Below are 21,973 nucleotides of genomic sequence, written 5' to 3' on the forward strand. Positions count from 1 at the left end.
TGGTGGTGATACAGTTCCTCAGCTTTTGTTTGTTTGTTAGGGTAAAATCTTTATCACATTTTCAATTCAGAAGGACAACTTTGCTGGTTAAAGCATTAAAGCATTCTTCCTTGGAAGTTTCTTACTTTTAGTATTTTAAATATTCATCCCATTCTCTCCTGGCCTGTAAGATATCTTCTCAGAAACCTACTGATAGCACTAGGGGAATTTCTTGTCTGAATGAATTTTTTTTCCCTTGCTTATATAATTCTCTGTCTTTGGTATTAAAAAGTTTTATTATTATTTGTCTTAAAGAAGAGCATTTAGATTGAAATTTTGAGGTGACCTGTTTGCTTTATGAACTTGGATGTCCAAATCTCTTCCTAGGTTTGGGAATTTCTCAGCAGTTATTTCTTTAAATAAGCTTTCCATTCCTTTCTACCCCTCGTCTTCCAGGAATCCAATAGTACATATGTTATATCTTTTCATGTTGTTCCATAACTCTCACAGACTTTCTTGATTCTTCTTCCTTCTGTTTTTTTTTCTTTTTGCACTTCTGATGAAATAATTTCAACTGATATTTCTTTTAGCTCACTGATTCTCTCTTCAGCTTGTTCAAGTTTGCTGTTGAAGGTCTCTATTGAATTCTTTAGTCATATATTTCAACTACTACTTTTTTAGGGTTTTTTTTCTTTTTTTTTTTCCTTCTCCTTGTTGAGCTTCTCACTTTGTTCTCATATTTATCCCTGGTATTATCATTAAATTGTTTATCTGTATTCTCTTGTAGCTCTCTGAGTATCTATAGAGCAGTTACTTTGAGTTCTTCATTGAATAATTACTTGATCACCATTTGTTTTAGGACAGTTACTGGAGGTTTACTATATTCCTTTGCCGGAGACATTTCCTGATTCTTCAGGATCCCTGTATACTTGCATAGGTGTCTATACATTTAAAGATGTGGTCACCTCTTCCAGAATGTATGTACCAATTTTAAAAAGGGGAGGATTTCACCTGTGAATGGAGCACACTTGATCATCCTATGATCCTGGGCCTGATGGTGCAGAGTACCAAGTGTAGGGCCACACAGTGGCACAGGATCCAGGGAGATGTAATGCCTTTTTGGTTCAGGCCACTGGGGTCTTCCTTATTAACAACTGTATGGTCCTTCTGAGCACCCTATGGGATCTATAGTTGCTGCAAGTGTTGTTTGGGCACTTCCAGGAACAATAGTTCAGGGAGAGCTTAAGCAATGGTGATTGCTAGACCAAGTGGTGTGAACACTTTTGGCTGCAGTGCCCAGCTGCAAGTGCCTATGTATTGGCAGAGATCAGTCTCAGAGACACTTAGGGTGATCAGGGTCAGGGAAGATAGCAAGGGCCAGTGCCAACTATGGGCTCACAGGAAGCGGTAGTGAATCTGGGTGTGTTTGCTTTCATGGCTTTACACTCCATCTCCAGTTGTGCATGCTTCAGCAGAGGCTAGTGATGGGCCTTTGGCTAAGAGACATCCAGATACACAGTTGGAGGAACTCTCTTCAGCTGCACTGATAAAGTGTTTGTATTTAGAATATACAAAAAAATTATATTAAGGATATATAAAGAATCCCTGAAACAATAAAAAGCAAACAGCCTTACAAAAAGTGAACAAAATACTTTAATTGAAAATTCATCGAAGAAGATAAGATAGATGACAAATAAGCTCATGTACAATTGCCCAGCATCATTTTTCATTGGGAAAATTAAATCAAAATTAAATATAATTACCTCTCTATTAGAAATTGGTTAAATGTAAACCAATACATACATACATGACTGCTGTTGTAATGTAAAATTGCAGTTTCACAGTTTCTTAAGAAGATAAACATTCATCTATCATATAATCCAGTCATTTCATTATTTACTGAAGACATAGAATCCTTATGCCAATACAAAGCTTTGTATATAAATATTTATAACAGCTTTATTTGTAATATATAAAATCTGAAATAACCCAAATGTAAATCAACAGGTGACTTATATACAAAGTGTTGTATATTCAAATACATTACTATTGAACAATAAAATGGAATGAGCTATATAGTTATATGAACCAATGTGGATGAATTTCAGCATTACCTTATGTGAAAAAAATCGAGATTAAAAAGAATACTGTTTAATATTAAATTGTAGAACATGCAGATAGAGCAGTTGGCTGCCCATGTGGAGGAGTGCTAGCATGATGAGTTTATAAAGGTGCAAGAGGAAACTTTTGCAGATGGTGGATATATTCATTATTCTGATTAAAGTGATGATTTCATGGGTGTAATAAACTTATCAAATAAATTTTAAATGTATGTATTTATTATATGTCAGAAATACCTCCAAGATGTTAAAGTAACAAAATTTAAATGGTAAATGAGAATATTCACACTATTTTGTTGTCAAGTCTCAGGCACTAGTTAAACCTATCTTATTTACTTAACAAGTAAAAATTTATAAGAATTTTACATTAAATGGAGAAAAGCCACAGAGGTCAAACAAAACAATCTTTAAAGTGTTTGCCTAATTGGGGCATATATTTTATCAAATTTTATCCATATGTACAATTAAAATGTTTATATTTTATTGTATATAAAGAATAAGTATACTTTAAAAAAAGGAAGTACTGTATATATGAAATATCCAAGACTCCCATCCTCTGTTAACGGGAATATAATTGTTACAACAATTTAGGAAAATCTTTTGAAAATTTACTAATGTTTACTATATGCATATGCTATGAATAAAGACTGCTACTCTAATCACATATATCTATTGAGAGCTATGTGTATATAAGTTGATTAAAGGACACGTAGTAGAATATTCATAGCAGCACTATTCATAATACTCATCATTGCAAATTACTTAAATACCCATAAGGAACAGAATGCATTAATGGCTGCTGTTTCTGTGCAAATATATAACATACAGTGAGGTGAATGAACATTTTACAATTATAAACAACAATGTGGGTGAATTCCAAAATAGGTAATAATGAGCAAGAAAAAAAAGACAAATATGTATATACAATATAATTCTATTTACATTAAGCTTAAAATTTGTAAAATATTGATTCATGCTCTTAGAGACCAAAATAGTAAGTATCTTTGGGAAGGATAATGATGGGAAAAAATCAGACTGGGAGTTCTGAGGTACTGGTAATATGCTTCCTGGATTTGATATTGGTTACATGGATGTGTTTAATTTAGAAAATCCTTTGAGCTGTACAATTATGGCATACATTCAATTCTGTTTGCATGTAATACTTCAGCAAAAAACTAGCTAAATAAACAATAATATAAGATATTTGCAAACTTTGGAAAGAAATGATGATTAAAAATGTCCTGAGGATTCTCTTGGATTCTGGCAGGATCTGTTTTTTTTGTTTGTTTGTTTATTTTTTTAAAAAAGATTTTATTTATTTATTCATGAGAGACACAGAGAGAGAGAGGCAGAGACACAGGCAGAGGAGAAGCAGGCTCCATGCAGGGAGCCTGACGTGGGACCCGATCCCCCCTGGGCCGAAGGCAGACGCTAAACCGCTGAGCCACCGGGGCTGCCCTGGCAGGATCTGTTTTGAAATCTGGATTTCAGGGATCCCTGGGTGCGCAGCAGTTTAGCACCTGCCTTTGGCCCAGGGCATGATCCTGGAAACCTGGGATTGAATGCCATGGAGCCTGCTTCTCCCTCTGCCTCTCTCTCTCTCTCTATCATAAATAAATAAAAATAAAAAAAAATGAAATCTGGATTTCAAATAAGAAATTTTTCCATTTCATTGATAATACATTTATATATTATGCACTTTGTGATTCACATAATGCTTTAATTTTTAAGTGCAAGAAAAAACAATATACTTGTCTTTCTCTGACTTAATTCATTTAACATGATAATCTCTCCCTCCATCCATGTTGTGAATGGCAAGACTTTATTCTTTTTTATGGCTGGATAATATTCCATTGCATATAAATACATACACACACACTCACAAATATAGCATAACTGTTTTTTTTTTTCTTTTTCAAGTTTTCACTTGAATTCCAGTTAGTTAAATGCAGTGTAATATTAGTTTCAGGTATATACCTTTATGCATTTTCATCTACACTGTATGTCAACTATACTGGAAATGAAATTAAAATACAATTAGATATAATTAAATTAGATACAATTAAATTAAAATAATAAAGTATAATGTGAATAGAATAAATCTAGGGGGATGAAAACCCCTAATACCCATGGAGGTGGCCTGAGGCATGAGTGAAACATATAAAAGGATTAAGAGTACATGTATTTTGATGAGAGCTGCGTAATAAATGGAATTGTTGAATCACTCAATTGTAATCTGAAATGAATATAACACTGTATGCTAAGTATACTAGAATTATATTTTTAAACTTCAAAAAATTAGAAAAAAAGAATGAACAGAAGGGCATATGTTATAGAATGTCAATAAGATGGAAAAACACACATACTCACATTATATATAAGTATACAGATATAGATACAAATAAAGTATACATATGGATTTTATTTAGATGCACAAAACACAATCCATTTAAATATGATTTTCTTCAAGAAGAGAAACTGTAACTTAGCACGGGTAGGGGAAGGGGGTTTTCACAGAATATCTTTCTAAATTTTTAAATTAAATCCTATTAATTTGTGACTTTTAACAAACATTGATATCATAAATATACTGAATATAGTAAGCAGTGCTCAAACATGTATACAGTTACCATAATAATTAAACAAATATGCATAAAAAAATAAGAAATGTGATGACAGTGCTGTTGTTGCCTAGGATTATGACCTTAAATGTTCTTTTATTTTCCTCTGTAAGAATTTGCAATGTATTAAGATTTCAATTATTTATATAAATGTTGTATATATATATAATTTTTAAATTGAAAGAAATATGTTTATTTAAATATTTAGTGAGATATCCACTGATGTCTATGTTTAATTTATAGATATAATTTTTATTAAAGAAGACTACAATGCACAGCAGAATAACTGGCTTATTCTGAGTTTCTACATTGTTCTGCCATTTATCATAATATTCACCATTATGATCATAAAACGAAATGAAATGAGAAAGTCATGCAAAAGAGAGAATGCAGAATATGAAGGGTAAATATAAATATGAAAATAATTTGATTTAAATTGCACTGTTCATTGACCAGTGAAATAAATTCATAGTTACATAACAATGATATTCATTCCTAAGTATGCACTATTTTTAGTGCATATTCCTATGTAAATGGTATTTTATAGTTTTTTTCAATAGATTGTTGCTAGCATATTGCAGAAAGTCAAAATTTTTGCTCTTCTAGAATTGTTTTTTTTCATGAAAATGTAGGTTTATTTTTTTTATTTTTAAAGATTTTATTTATTTATCCATAGAGAGAGAGAGAGAGGCAGAGACACAGGCAAAGAGAAAAGCAAGTGCCAAGCAGGGAACCTGACGTGGAACTCGATCTTGGGTCCAGGATCACCCTGGACCCCAGGCTGCAGGCTGCACCAAACTGCTGTGCCACCGGGGCTGCCTGAAAATTTACAGTGTTTAGATGTTGTATTAAAACTTTCTTTAATTCCTGGAACCTCAAAATGTCTCTCTTTAGTAGTTTCAAATACTGTGAAAAAAGTATCTTCAGAATTCCTTTGAAATTAGGTACTTTTTCTTATAAATTTCTATAGGCTTTTTAAATTTTTTAAATTTAAATTCAATTTAATTTACATATAGTATATTATTAGTTTCAGAGGTAGAATTTAGTGATTCATTAGTTACATATAACACCCAGTACTCATTCCATCAAGTACTCTCCTTAATGTCTATCACCCAGTTACCATATCCCCCTACCCACTTCCCCTCCAGCAACCTTGTTTGTTTCCTATAGTTGAGAGCCCCCTACAGTCTGTCTCCCTCTGTTTTTATCTTATTTTTGCTTCCCTTCTTCTAGGTTCACCTGTTTTGGTTCTTAAATTCCACATATGACTGAAGTCATATTGTATTTGTCTTTCTCTGACTTATTTCACTAGTTTCATCCATGTCATTGAAAATGGCAAGATTTCACTCTTTTTGATAGTCGAGTAATAGTCCATTGTGTGTATATATATATATATATATATATACACCACATCTTGCTCAATAATGTACTCAGCATCAGGGAAATACAAATCAAAACTACATGCTATTCTTACATTTGTCAATCTTATCTTCTGGTGACCATATAGTTAACTCATTGAAGGCAAGAAACCTTCATAGAAGTCCTTAAGAATGCCCTTTCAGTCCTTGCTTTCTATGACACACCCAGTCTTTGATTGGAGTGAACTTATGCAAAAATAATAGAGAAAACTGGGCTGTCCAGGTGGCTCAGCAGTTTAGCGCCGCCTTTGGCCTGGGGTGTGATACTAGGGACCCGGGCACGTCAGGCTGTCTGCGTGGATCTACATAAAGCCTGCTTCTCTTTCTGCCTGTGTCTCTGCCTTTCTCTCTGTGTCTCTCATGAATAAATGAATAAAAAAATATTAAAAAAAATAATAGATAAAACATTGGATCTTCAGGATGCCTGGTTGGATCTTCAGGATGCCTGGGTAGCTCAGCAGTTGAGTGTCTGCCTTTGGCTCAGGGCTTGAACCTGGAGTCTAGGGATCAAGACTCTCATGGGCTCCCTGTGTGAAGACTACTTCTCCCTCTGCCTGTGTCTCTGCATCTTTATGTCTCTAATGAATAAATAAATAAAATCTTTTTTAAAAGATTGAATTTCCTTACAAAATATGGCAATCAGGATCACTTATTCTGTCCTTCATAAAAATAGTCATTAAATGAATAAAATAGCATACTAATAAAGTGTTATATTAAGTTAAACCCTGATAAAAACTAGAAACCAGCATAGTGGTTTTCAAAAATTAAGGAAAGCTCCAGCAAGTCTGGCAAAGTTAAAGAAGAATACTAGGAATAGCCTTGGTATTTCTGGGGGCTTCAAACAACTGGGAGGTTTTTCAAATCCATATCTAAGACCAAGATTTCATAAGGGTACATGAGATAGGTGATGATAATTGTATCTAATATTGTGTTTCTTATATTTTTAAAATTACTAGTGAGGCTGCAAATCTTTATTTTCATTTGGGCCATACTGGTTTTCTTTCTACATGGAAGTTACTTTTCATATCATTTGACCTCTTCTCCCTGTTTGTTTATATTTTATCTTTTACAAAAGTTGTATACACACACACATACACATATAGTTTGCTAATGTTTTTTTTATATATGAATATTCTTGCTGGGTTTTTATTGAATTTATAAAGTAATTGGAAAATTGATAGATTTAACTATTGCATATTTCTATTCATTCTGGAATATGTAAAACAGAAATAAGTTAAAAAACATCAAATAATTTTTCATCACATAAAGGAATAATTATTGACTTGCATTGATACATTGAATATGTGTGTGAACTGTTAAAAACATATAAGAAGCACACAATACAGTATGAGTTAAAAACATCAACGTGAACACTCATATGTCCTCCAACAAATTAAGATGAAGATATCACCAGTAACACTATCCAGTTCTGGACTTCTCTTTATAGGAAGAGTTTTAGCTATTGTTTCAATGTGTTTATTTGTTGTAATTTATTCACATTTTATGTTCTTTCCTGAGTCACCTTTGGAAATTTGTGTCTTCTAGGAATATTATTTCATAAAAATTATAATTTTTTATTACATAAAGTTGTTCATAGTATTTTTTGCAATTATTTTAATTTCTGTAGGACCAGTAATGAATTCTTAAATTTCATTTCTGGTTTTGCTTGTGTATAATCTCTTTTTTTCTCCCAAATATAGTTTAAGCTTTCTTAATTTTCATGCTCACCACTGTTGTATTGTCTTCCTCCTTGCAGTATTTCTGCCAATCTTAATGAAATTTCTTTGTATGTGATAAGTTATTTATTCTTACTACTTTCAAGATTATTTTTTGTCCATGTCTTTCAAAATGTTGACTATCATGTGTCTAGTTATGTATCTTTGTGCTTTTCCAACTTGGAATTCATTGAACTTCTTGGATTTTGATGGTTTCTCATCATATTTGGGAAATTATCAGCCATTAAATCTTCATATATGTACTTTTTTCTCCTATATCTCTCTATTCCTTTTAGAATCCATTAGTTATATACCAGGGCTTTTCGTGGTGTCTACATTTATGTGAAGCTCTTCTCATTTTTCAAAAAGTTTTCCTCTTTTTCTAAGTATTTATCAGCATGGACCTGTGTTAAAGTTAGTTAAGTCACCCACAAACTCAAATCTACTGCTGAGCCTTTTGACTTTTTTATTTTAGTTATTTACTTTCACCTCCATAATTTCCATTTGTTTGTTTTTTATAATTTTGACACTTTTGTTATCCTTTTTTTAAATTGAGGTATGATTGATATACAGTATTATATTAGTTTTAGGTGTATAACATAATGTTTTATATCTGTATACATTGTAAAATGATGACCACAGTTAAGTCTAGTTAATCAGTTGTACCTTCTATTTCATTTCTGATTCATTTTTAATTCTCTCTTTTTTTCTCAGTGAGTATAGTAAAACTTTATGTTTATCTTTTCAGAGAAACAGCTTTTAGTTTTATTGTTTTTTATCAGTTGTCTTTTCAGTCTCCAGTTCATTTATTTCTGTTATTATCTTTGTTATTTCATTGTTTTTACCAACACCAAGCTTTGTTTGTTCTTTTTATAATTTCTTCAGATGTAAAGTTATGCTATTTATTTGAGATTTTTCATGTTCTTGATGTAGGCATTTATTGCTATGAAATTCCCACTAAGAAATGCTTTTGTTGCAGCCCATAAACTTGGTAGGTCTTATTTTCATTTTTATTTGTCTCAGGTATTATTTAAATTCTCTTTTAATTTCTTCTTTGACTCATTGGCTGTTCAGTAGTATATTGTTTAATCTCCACATATTTATGAACTTTCTAGTTTTCTTCTTGTAACTGTTCTCTAGTTTTACACTATTGTGATCAGAAAAGATGCTTGATATTATTTTATTCCTTAAATGTATTAAGACCTTTTCATAGTTTAATATATCATTATCCTGGAGCATTAGATCGAGATCTATCATATCTACATATCTATAGCTTAACATATGATATAACTTTGATCTATCTTAAAGTTCTGTGTGCACTTGAGAAAATATGCATTCCCTTTCTCTTGCATAGAATGTTCTGTATATATCTGTTAAGTCCATCTGGTCTAATATATCATTTCAGGCACTTTCCTTAATAGTCTTTCTGTCTGATGTTCTCTCCATTGATGCAAATGGAGTTCTGAAGTCCTGTACTACTATTGCATTGCTATATCTCCCTTCAGGTCTGTTGTTGTTTGCTTTATATATTTAAGTGCATTAAAAACGTTATATCCTCTTTGGATTTACCTCTTTATCATTTTGTAATCTCTTTCTTTGTCTCTATTATAATATTTGCTTTAAGGTCTCTTTTGTACACCCTAGCTTTCTTTTGTTGTATTGTTATTCTATATTGGGTGAGACATTATTACAAAGCTTTTTCTTGTTTTTCATGGTTTCCTTTAGTTCATGGAACATATTTATGACAACTGCATTAAAGTTTTTTTCTTCTAAATCTGACTACTGCTATCTCTTAGGTAATTTGCGTTTCCTGCTTTTTTCCCTGGATGTAGGTAACACTTTCCTATTTCTTTGCAGTCTGTAACATTTTTATTGGAAACTGGAAATTTTGGATAATACATTATCACAATAGCAATTTTGGATACTTATGCCCACCCTCCTACACACCCATTTAAGGCTTCTTATTCTTAATTTTTGTTTGTTTAATGACTTAACTGGAAGATTTCATTGAAATAAATTTTCACTGTAATGTGATGCCTCCATGCAGCTCCTCAGATGGCACAAATTGCCCTATTGTCTGATCCAATTATCCTACCACTTTTGCAAGTGTAGCCTTTGAGGCTTGTTTCTCTCTGACCCCAAAAGGACTTTTCTTAGCTGTCTATTTTTCTGGCTTGCTCTGTTAAAAATTTAGATGGTCTTTAATTTAGCTTGTTCTCATGAATTGCTAGCCTTGTTTACCAAAATAATCTTCACAGTGTATGACAGTGTCCTTAGGTTTGAACTGCTTCACCTTCTGTTCCCAATAAATCATTTACCTTTAGAGAGCTACAGATCCAATTTCACTCTTGGGCATTTATCTCTGAGAAATGAAAATCATTTTTTTTCACAAAAACTTGAACACAAATGTTCATAACAACCTAATACATAATCGCCCAAATCTGGAACTTAAGGTCATTCAATGTATAAGTCATTACACAATCTATGGTAAATCCATACTACCACATACTACACAGTAATAAAAGAAAACAAAATATTGAAAGAAACAATTTTGAGGACACAAAGGGAATTATGCTAAGTGAAACAAAGCCCTTTTCAAAAGCTTATATACCCTATGATTCCATCTATATAAAATTTTTGTCATATTAAAAATTACAGGTTTGGAAAATAGATTAGTAGTTGACAAGAATTAGGGATAATGGGGAAAGTAGGTGATTATGTCTATAAGAGTAGCAGTAAAAACTTTTGTTGATGCTATACTTCTCCATATGATGTGATTATAGTTACATGAAACTACACATGTGATCAAGTTGCATAGAATTACACACACATACACACATGAATGCATGTGTAAATGGTGCAATCTGAGTAATCTCTGGGTTGTATCAATGTCAATTATCTTGCTTTCATATTACTGTATAGTTAGGCAAGATGTTAATATGGGAGAGGCTTAGTAAAGTGTACATTAAACCTTTCTATACATATCTTTTCAACTTGCTATGAACATAAACCTACTTAAAAATTTTAAATGTTTAAAAAAATGGATCATGGACTGAATCTAATAAGTTAAATTATGCAACTTTCTGAAGAAAATATGAAAAACTCTGTGGACTTAGGACTAGACCAAGAGTTCTTTGACATGACAACAAATCATGATCCATAAGGAAAATCTGTAGGTGGTCAAAATTAAAGATATTTGATCTGAAAAGTACCTTGTAGAGAAGACAAAAAGACATGCCTCAACCTGGTAGAATGTATTTGCAAACCGTATATCCAATAAAGATTTTCTATCTATAATATATTTTAAAAAATTCAAAACCAATAGTTTAAAAAATTGGTTTAAAAAGGCAAAGACAGGGATCCCTGGGTGGCTCAGTGGTTTGGCGCCTGCCTTCGGCCCAGGGCATGATCCTGGAGTCCCGGGATGGATTCCCACATCATGCTCCCTGCATGGAGCCTGCTTCTCTCTTTGCCTGTGTCTCTGCCTCTTGCTCTCTCTGTGTCTCTCATGCATAAATAAATAAAATCTTTTAAAAAAAAGGCAAAGACATGGAGAGTATATACAGATGGCAAGCAAGCACATTAAGTTATGTTTAACATAATTAGTCACTGGAGTAATGTAAAGTCACAATAAGATATCACACTTTTCCTAATAGATTAAGATAAAAAATTAGTAATAATAGCAAATATTGATGAGGATACAGAAAATTCATTCATGATACATTCCTGGAGGAAATGCAAAACAGTATAGCTACTAAGATATACAATTTGTTAGCCTTATCATACAACCTGGCAATTTCACTGTTAGGTATTTACCCTAGAGAGAACTTTTACATATATGCAAAAAAAACTACACATAAACATCCATAGCTATTTATTATAAATTCATGTTATTTGTAATAGTTAAAACTAAAAATTATTCAAATAATCTTTTGGGGGATGACAAGGTTAACAAACTGTAGGACATTCATACCATGGGAACTACTCAGGAATAGCAAGAAATTAGTTATTAATACATGATACAATTTTGATGGATCTCAAAGGAATTACATGAAAGAAAGAAAACAAAGCTCAAGAGCTGCTATATGATGTCATTTATATAAAGTAGTTACATTACAATTACAGAAATGAAGACCAATTAGTGGTTGCCAGGGATTAAGAATAGGGAGTAAGGCAGATACTATCTTACTATGTAGGGATTGTATGGTTTCTTTTTTTATGATTGCAGAACAATTATATATGTTGATTTTGGTGTTGGACACATTAATCTATACATGTAATAAGACAAAATGTATTTATGCATATATAAGTACAAGTCAGTGTTTGTAAAAAATGATGAAATTAAATGAGTTCTGTAGATTATACCAGTGTTGATTTCTTGGTCTTGATAATGTAATATAATCATGCACAATTTTACCATGAGAAAAAAACAAGTGAAGGATATACACATTAAATCTCCCAATAAAGATTTTTTAAACTTCTTATAAATCTACAATTATTTCAAAAAACTAAGTAAAATTAACTTTTGCCCCCAAAAGTCTATTAAATGATTCTGAAGAATCTAGAAAAGAGGATTTAAAAAATGACAATAATAACATATAGTAAAGTGTTAAATTGAAACCCAACGATATTAAGAGTTAATAAATGTAAGTCGTCTAAATACTCCAATTAAAAAAAAAAAACAAATGTACGGGTGGATAAAAATCAAGATAAAAAAATGCTGCCAACAAGAAATCCACTTACTAAAGAAACACATGAGTTAAAAGTAAAAGATGTACCATCTTAACACAAACCAAAAGAAAGCTAAAGTGACTCTATTTATATTTATATCATCCAAAGTAGTCTGAAGAAGAAGTATTACTTTGCACCAAGAGCATAATTTGATCATTGTAATCATACTAAGAGGATCAAGTCTTTAGGAGCACATATAATTCCTTTAGTTCTAACAGTCTTTGCTCTATGTATTGAAGCTCTTTTGCATGAGAGAAAAAGCCACAAGTATAATTAGAAGTTTCACCCTCTCTCTACCTCAATTTGAATAGACTGAAAAACAGTAAAAATATGAAAGAAATTTTAAAAAAACACTAATTAGCAGCATGATCTTTTAGAAGACCTCACTACAACAGCAGAAATCATATTTACTTCAAATGCACCTGAAACGTTTAACAAGTTAGACCAAATGTGTGCCATGAAAATGTAACAATAAATTCAAACAGATCCAGATCATGCAAAATATATACTCTGAGCAAAAAGAATTATACTTGTTGTTAATAATAGTAAGAAATATAAAGATAGCAGGGAAAGCATACATATTTTTAAGTAACTCACTGATCAAAGAAAAAATCACCAGTGAAATTAGACCATATTTGGACACAAATAAAAAATAAAAACATAGGATAAAATTTGTCAGATCAATATAAAGCACTATTTTAGGGAAAAGTTACATTATTAATAAATTACATCAGAAATGTAAGAAAGTTTAAAACAACCACATAAGCTTTCACATAAAGAAAGTAGAAAAAGAAGAGCAAATTCAAACCCATGTAAAGAGGAGGTGAAATTAGGAAGTTTAGAAAATATCAATAGCAAAATAGAAAACAATCAATGAGTTCAGTGAAGCGAAAAAATTGTTTTTTGGGGGAAACACCAGAAAAAGTACTAACTGTGTAGCCACACTGGTAAGAATGAAGAGAGTAGGCAACAATTACAAATATTTAGAATGAGAGAAGATCCCTCATCACTGATCCTATAGACAATGAAAAAATACTGAGGAAGTATTTTAAAAGTATTAATACTAATAAATCTGACAACCTAAATGAAATGGACAAATTCCTGAAAGACTAAAGCCAGCAAAGCTTACTCAAAAAGAAATGGAGAGGAGCTAAGATGTTGGAGTAGTAATGGGAACCTAGATAAATATAATCAAATCATTCTGAATACCCAAGAAATCAATCTGAGGATGGGCAGAACAAACTGCACAACTAGGAGAGAAGAAGCCACAACATGGAAGAAAGGAGGTGTGGAAATGTGATATGAGGGAGAAACAGATAGCAGGTGCTGTCAAGGTGAGAGAGTCCCGGTCAGGAAGAGAGGGGAGAGAGAGAGAGAAGCACACAGAGGACCACACAAGGAAAACACTCCTTCAAAGCCATTGACTAGAAAAAAGGGGGGTGGGGGGCTGATATTCATGAGTTGTTGTTTTTTTTAAATCAGTGGGGCTCAAAGACTGGGGTTTTAGAGGTCTATGGTGAGGTAACTGTAGTGTTCTGAAGGTGTTGCAGTGCTCCTGTGGAGATGGAGGGCGGATTGTCTGGAAACAAATGGTGCCATCTGAGGGTTTCTTGGGATGCACAGGGAGAGATAGGTCCTCCTTGTTGGGGAGCATCTGGGAGGTGGTATTTTTTTCCAGGAACAAAAGACCTGGTAGGTACATTACCCTCCCTTGCCACTCAGTATAGATGCAGAGACCCCTACTGAGGGTAAGTAACCTGCACACTGGTTCTTTGCTGCACTTTACCCCAAACTCTACTGTACTGGGCTTTGGTGCAACTGCTTTTCTGAGACAAATCTGTGTCAGTCCTAAAGCAGAAAGATCTTCACCAAGAGGACCAACATGGGCTTGCACCACACCAAACCCCTAAAGTTGGGAGTTTTAAAATTCAGCCTGCCTGCCCTGGGATAGAACATAGGTGTCCTGCACTGCCAAGAGGGCAGATGGCCAGGACACACACGGGGTGAACGCAGGGATCTGAGGGATGCCTGGGACACATGAGAAGAGATTGTTCACTCTTTTGGAAAGACTTCCCAGATAGTAACGAGCATGAACTCTCCTCTCCAAGGATGAGGGAGGTGACTGGTGCCATTTCTGTCCCCTGTTCTTTAGTATAAACTAACTTCAGTAAGGACCATAATGCCAACAGTGGTGGCCTAAGCTGCTTACACAAGATCCCGCCCCCCCTGAACTCTGCAGATGCTGCTTTTCTCAGGCAAATGTGACTGAGACCCAGTACAGTAATATCTTCCCACAGAAGACCAGCACAAATTCTCCCCCCTCAAGCTCCACCCCCACCCCACCATGTACTACCATGCCTACTGACCATAGAGTTCTGCAAAGCTTCAGCTCTAGTGGAAATAACATCAGGTCTTTTTAAACAAGCAGACCAGAACACATCTAATTAAAATTCACCACACTCTGGTGAGGTGAAAAAACAGCCAAAACACAACAGCAGAGTACATGCAGTACACATCAGAGCCACTCCCTGAAGTTCCAGGTCCTGGACAGTATATGACCTCTTCTTCATAAAGTCATTACTCTCAGGAGCAGGAAACATAACAGGCTTTCTTAACACAGAGAAGAAGAAAGAAAACCAGACCAAATGCCAAGATGGAGGAATTCATCCCAAAAGAAAAAACAAAAACAAAATCAAAAATAAACAAGAAAAAGTCATAGCCAAGGTTTTAATCAAAAGAGATATAAATAATATACCTGATCTGGAATTTAAAGCAACAATCATAAGGATACTACTTGGGCTCATGAAAAGCATAGAAGACACAATCCCTTACCACAGAGATAAAAGACCTAAAAACTGGTGAGGCCAAAATGAAAAATGAAAAATGCAGTAACTGAGACTCAAAACATACTGCACATAATGACCACAGGATGGAAGAAGTACAGAATGAGTGATATAGAAAATAAAATTATGGAAAATATTGAAACTTTAAAAAAAGGGAAAGAATAATATTAGATCACAAATTTAGACTTAGGGAGCTCAGTAACTCTGTAACTCATATCATAGGAGTCCCAGAATAAGAAAAGGAAAAGGGAAACAGAAGGTTTTATTTAAGGAAATTATAAGTGAATACTTCCCTAATCTGGGAAGGAAACCTACATCCTTATAAAAGAAAGCACAGAGAACTCACATTAAAATCTACAAAAGCAAGCCATCATCAAGACACATTGCAGTTAAACTTGCAAAATATAGAGATAAAGAAAAAAACCCTAAAATCAGCAAGACAAAAAAAGTCCTTAACTTACAAGGGAAGAACCATAAATTTAGCTGCAAATGTCTTGGAAGGCCAGAAGAAAGCGGCATGATATAGTCAATGTGTTGAATGGGAGAAAACTGCGGCCAACCATACTCTATCCAGCAAGGCTGTCATTCATAATAAAATGAGAGATAAACAGATTCCCAGACAAGGAATAATTAAAGGAGTTTGTGATTGCTAAACGATCCCTGTGAGAAATATTAAAGGAGAAAATTGGAGTGAGAAAGACCAAAAGCAACAAACACGTGAAGGGAACAGAGAAAATCTCCAGAAACAATAACAAAACAAGTAATAAAATGGCACTAAGTTAATATCTATCAATAATCATTCTGAATGTAAATGGATTAAATACTCCAATCAAAAGACATGAGCTATAAGGATGGATTGATTTAAAAAAAAAAAAAGACTCATATATACTGCCCACAAGAGAATCATTTTAGACCTAAAAACACTGCAGGATGAAAGTGAGGATATGGAGAACCATTTATAATGCTAATGGATGTCAAAAAAAAGCCAAATTATCAATACTTATATCAGAAAAATTAGATTTTAAATCAAAGACTATAACAAGAGGTGAAAAAAGGGACTATATCATAAGAAGGCCGTTTATCCAACAAGAATATCTAATGATTGTAAATGTGTGAACCATCAACTTAGGAGAACCCTAATATATAAAACAATAACAAACATAAGGTAACTCATCAATATCAATACAAAAGTAGTAAAAGACTCTGACACCACTTACACCAATGGACAGATCATTAAGCAGAAAATCAACAAGGAAACAATGGCTTTGAATGACACGCTGGAACAGATGGACTTCGCAGATGTATTCAGAACATTTCATCCTATAGCATTGGAATACACATTCTTTTCAAGTGTATATGGGAAGGTCTATAGAATATATCACATACTGGGTCACAATTCAGGCCCCAATAAGCACAAAAATATTGAGATCATGCCATCCATGCATACTGTCAGACCACAATGCTATGAGGCTTGAAGTTAACCATAAGAAAAGTTTGGAAAAGACCACAAATATGGAGGTTAAAGAACACTCAACTAAGGAACAAATGGGTCAACCAAGAAATGAAATAAGAAATAAAAAGATTACATAGAAACAAATGACAATGATAATCATTGGGATACAGCAAAAGTGGTCATAAGAGAGAAGTATTAGCAATGCTACACTACCTAAGAAATAAAAAGTATATCTCAAATACACAACCTAACCTTACACCTAAAGGAACTAGAAAAAGAATAGCAAATGAAGCCCAACACCAGCAGAAGAAGGCAAATAATAGAGATTAGAGCACAAGTAAATGTCATAGAAACAAACAAACAAAAAAAGCATAGAACAGGGCAGCCCCAGTGGCCCAGCGGTTTAGCCTTCAGCCCGGGGTATGATCCGGAGGACCCAGGATCAAGTCTCGCATTGGGTTCCTTGCACAGAGCCTGCTTCTCCCTCTACCTGTCTCTCTTTCTGTCTCTCTCTCTCTCTCTCTCTGTCTGCCATGAATAAATAAATAAAATCTAAAAAAAAAAAAAGCATAGAACAGAATCAATGAAAACAGGAGTTGACTCTTTGAAAGAATTAATAAAATTGATAACCTCTCACCCAGACTTATCAAAAAAAAAAAAAAAAAGAAAGGACCCAAATAAATAAAATTATAAAGGAGAAATTACAACCACCACAGAAATGCAAATGATCATAAGAGAATATTATGAAGAATTATATGCCAACAAATTGCACAATCAGGAATAAATTAATTCTAGAAACACATAAATGACCAAAACTGAAACAGGAAGATATAGAAAACATGAACAGACCCAAAACCAGCAAAGAAATTGAATCAGTAATCAAAATTCTCCAAACAAAAGTCCAGGGCCAGATGGCTTCCCAGGGGACTTTTACCAAATACTTACAGAAGAGTTATTTCCTATTTTCTCAAACTATTACAAAACATCAAAAAGAAAGGAGAACTTTCAAACGCATTCTATGAGGCCAGCATTACCTTGATTCCAAAACTAGATGAAGACTCCATTAAAAAAGAGAATCAGGCCAATATCCCTGATGAACATGGATGCAAAAATGTCAACAAAATACTAGCAAATCAAATCCAACAGTATATTAAAAGAATCATTCACCACAATCAAGTGAGATTTATACCTGGGCTGCAAGAGAAGTTCACAAATCAATCAATGTGACACACTATATTAATAAAAGACACAATAAGAACCATCTGATCCTCTCAACAGATATAGAAAAAGCAAATGTTTTTTGACAAAATACAGCATCCTTTCTTGGTAAAAATCCTGGACAAAGTAGAAGGAACATACCTTGACATATTAAAGGCGATGTATGAAAGACACAGCTATTATCATCCTCCATGGGGAAAAACTGAGAGCTTTTCCCCTAGGGTCAGGAATATGACAGAAGTGTCCACTTTCACCACTGTTGTTCAATGTAGTATTGGAAGTCATAGCCTCAGCAATCAGACAACAAAAAGACATAAAAAAAAACATAAAAGACACTAAGTTGGCAAAGAAGTCAAACTTCCACTCTTCACAGTCACTCTTCATGCTATGTAGAAAACTCAAAAGACTCCACCAAAAAATTGCTGGAACTGATAGAAGAACTTAGCAAAGTCACAGGATATAAAATCAATGTACAGAAATCTGTTGCATTTTTATACACCAATAATGACACAGAAGAAAGAGAAATCAAGAAATCCGTATCATTCACAATTGTGTCCAAAACTATGAGATACTTAGGAATAAACCTTACCAAAGAGGGAAAAGATCTGTACTCTGAAGACTATAAAAAAACTTTTCAAAGAAATGGAAAAGGACACAGAGAAATTGTACATGAATTAGAAGAACAAACATTGTTAAAATGTCTATATATACTTAAGGCAATATACATATTTAGTGCAATTTCTATTAAAAAACCACCAACACTTCTCATGAGCTAAAATAACCCTAAAAAATTGTATGAAATCAAAAAGACCCTGAATACCCACGGCAATCTTGGAAAAAAAAAAAAAAAGAAAAGCTGGAGACATCACAATTCTGGCTTTCAAGTTATACTACAAAGATGTAGTGATCAAAACAGTATGGTACTTGTACAAAAATAGACACATAGATCAATAGAACAGAATAGAAAACCCAGAAATGGACCCACAACTATATAGTCAACTAGTTTCAAAAAGATGGAAAGAATACGCAATGGGGGAAAAAAAAAAAAACCTCTTCAACAAATGTTGCTGGGGAAAGTGGACAGCAACACACAAGAGAAGGAGACTGGACCACTTTCTTAGACCATACACAAAAATTCAAAATGGATAAAAGACCTCAATTTGAAGCAAGAAATCATCAAAATCCTAGAGAAGAACACAGTCAACAACCCCTGTCACATTGTCTGGAGCAATTTCTTACTATAAATGTCTCCTCAGGCAAGGGAAACAAAAGCAAAAATGAATTATTGGGACTTCATCAAGATAAAAAGCTTCTGCACAACAAATAAAAACAATCAATAAAATGAAAAGGCAAAACAAAAAATGAAAAGGCAACCTTTGAAATGGGAGAAGATATTTGCAAATGACATATCTGATGAAGGATTAAGTATCCAAAATCTATAAAGAACTTAGAAAACTTAACACTCAAAACCAAATAATCAAGTTACAAAATGGGCAGAAGACATAGACATTTTTCCAAAGAATGTTTACAAATGGCTAACAGATACATGAAAAGAAGCTCAACATCAGTCATCATCAGGGAAATTCAAATCAAAACTACAATGACTATCACTTCATACTAGTCAGAATAGCTAAAATTAGCAACTCAGCAAACAACAGATGCTGGTGGGAATGTAACTGGTGCAACCACTCTGGAAGACAGTATGAAGGTTCTTGAAAAAGTAAAAAATAGATCTACCCTATGACCCAGCAATTGCACTACTAGGCACATATACAAAGGATACAGACATAGTGATTCGAAGGGGCACATACACCTAAATATTTATAGTAGCAATGTCTGCAATAGCCAAAATATGGAAAGGGACCAGATGTTCATTGATACATGAATGGATAAAGAAGACATGGCATACACACACACACACACACACACACACACACACACATAATATACGTATTACTCAGCCATCAGATATAATGAAATCTTGCCATTTCCAATGATGTGGGTAGAACTAGAGTGTATAATTCTAAGTGAAATAAATCAGGAGGAGAAAGATAAACACCATATGTTTCACTAGCGAGTGGAACTTAAGAAATGAAACAGGCAAACATGGGGGGTGGGGGATGAGAGGCAGGCCATAATAGAGCATTTTAACTATTGAGAACAAACTGAGGGTTGTTGGAGGGGTGGTGGGCTAAATGGATGATGGATATTAAGGAGTGTGCTCATTGTGATGAGTACTGGGTGTTATATGTAAGGATGAATCACTAAATTCTAATGAATCGTTAAATTCTGCACCTGAAATTGATATTGCACTGTATGATAACTAACTGGAATTTAATAAAAAGTTGAAACAGAAAAAAAAAAAACAAAGATCAAAAATAAAAACAAAAGAAATGGATAATCTGAACAGTTTTCTATCCATATTAAAATTGAATTTGCAGTGAAAATCTGTCTATAAAGTTGTTTTCAGACCCAGATAGCCTCACTGGTGAATCCTACCAAGCATTAAAGGAAGATATAATACCAAGGTTACACAAACTCTACCAGGTATTTTAAAAGAAGGAGAGAGGAGAGGGCAAGATGGTGGAAGAGTAGGATCCCCAAGTCATCTGTTCCCACCAACGTACCTAGATAACTTTCAAATCATTCTGAAAACCTATGAATTCGACCTCAGATTTAAAGAGAGAATAGATGGAATGCTACAGTGAGAAGAGTTCTGATTCTATCAAGGTAGGAAGATGGAAAAAATTTAAAAAAAAGCATCTAGTGGGGGAGGGGCCCCGAGGGGGTGTGCTAAGGCCAGGCAGCGAGGGCCTCCAGGACAGGAAAGCCCAGTCCCAGAGAAGCAGGATCTTTACCAATCTTCCCGGAGGGAAAGGCGCTCGCAGGGAACTCGGGCAGGATCCCAGGAGGGGCAGTGGAGCCCCCACGTTCCCAGGAGCACTAACAGAGGAAGTGCACCCTGGTGGAGAGGGCGCCACACACCGTGGGCTGAGCTCCCTAAAAGGCTGGAGCATGAGCCGGGCGGGACCTCAGGAGCAGCCCAAGCGGGGCTCAGGCAGCACCTCCACATGGAGGGGGCTGCAGGGCCCCGGGGGTGCAATTCCAGAAGCGCAGGCCCTGGAGCCCAAGGGACACAGCTCTGGATCCGGCCCTCCCCTTGGGACAGGTGGAGGCCGGGAGGAAAAGGAGAGTTGAGTACACTTCTGCCAATGGGCAGCCTGAGCTGTGCAGATCAGTGACCCCGGTCCCCGGAGCATCCAGGCCACTGCAGACGGGAAGACTGAGGTGGTTACTGTGGGAGCTGACTCCAGGGCAGGAGAGCTGGCCACCGCCATGTGGTTGTTCCTCCTGGTGTCACCTTGTACCTGGAACTGAGAGGGGCCTCCAGGGAGCAGGGGCCTCAGAGAATAAACAGCTCCCACTGAACCTTGCACCTGGCAGGGGCAAGGCAGCTCCTCCAGGTACACCCACCTGAGAATCAGCACAGCAGGCCCCTCTGCCAGAAGACTAGCTGGAAGGACAGGGGAAGAGCAAGTTCTTGACAAAGCAGTGCTGGGAAGCTCCAGGGGAAGTCGAGGGATTTACAGTATATAGAATCAGAGGATACCCCTCCTTGTTTTTGTTGTTGTTGTTGTTGTTGCTTCTCATTTATTTGTTTTCCCTCTTTTACCCCCCTTTTCCTTCCTTTTTCTAGTACAACTTGTTTTTAGCCAGTCTGCACTGAGCAAAATGACTAGAAGGAAGAACTCACCACAAAAGAAAGAATCAGAAACAATTCTCTCTCCCAAGAGTTACAGAATTTGGATTACAATTGGAAGTCAGAAAACCAATTCAGAAGCACAATTATAAAGCTACTGGTGGCTCTGGGAAAA

The 21,973-nt window shown here is 34.7% G+C and overlaps 1 protein-coding gene across 14 annotated transcripts in view; it reads left to right on the forward strand.

Annotated features, from left to right (window-relative positions):
* Nucleotides 1-21,973, forward strand: part of ADAM18 (ADAM metallopeptidase domain 18) — a 183,654-nt gene that overhangs the window by 151,328 nt on the left and 10,353 nt on the right. For 8 of the 14 annotated variants that reach the window (XM_038559988.1, XM_038559987.1, XM_038559992.1 and 5 more), the window contains 2 exons: nucleotides 4,964-5,123; nucleotides 5,397-5,673. The exons of 3 other annotated variants lie outside the window; for them this stretch is intronic. In XM_038559988.1, the coding sequence (XP_038415916.1) occupies nucleotides 4,964-5,123; nucleotides 5,397-5,658 (422 nt within the window). In that variant the 3' untranslated portion in view covers nucleotides 5,659-5,673. Of the gene's footprint in view, nucleotides 1-4,963; nucleotides 5,124-5,396; nucleotides 5,674-21,973 lie in introns of those variants that run through there. 3 more of the 14 variants (XR_005371444.1, XR_005371446.1, XM_038559989.1) reach the window with 2 other exon arrangements.

Source organism: Canis lupus, chromosome 16 (genome assembly GCF_011100685.1).
Source record: "Canis lupus familiaris isolate Mischka breed German Shepherd chromosome 16, alternate assembly UU_Cfam_GSD_1.0, whole genome shotgun sequence".
Taxonomy (NCBI): Eukaryota; Metazoa; Chordata; class Mammalia; order Carnivora; family Canidae; genus Canis; species Canis lupus.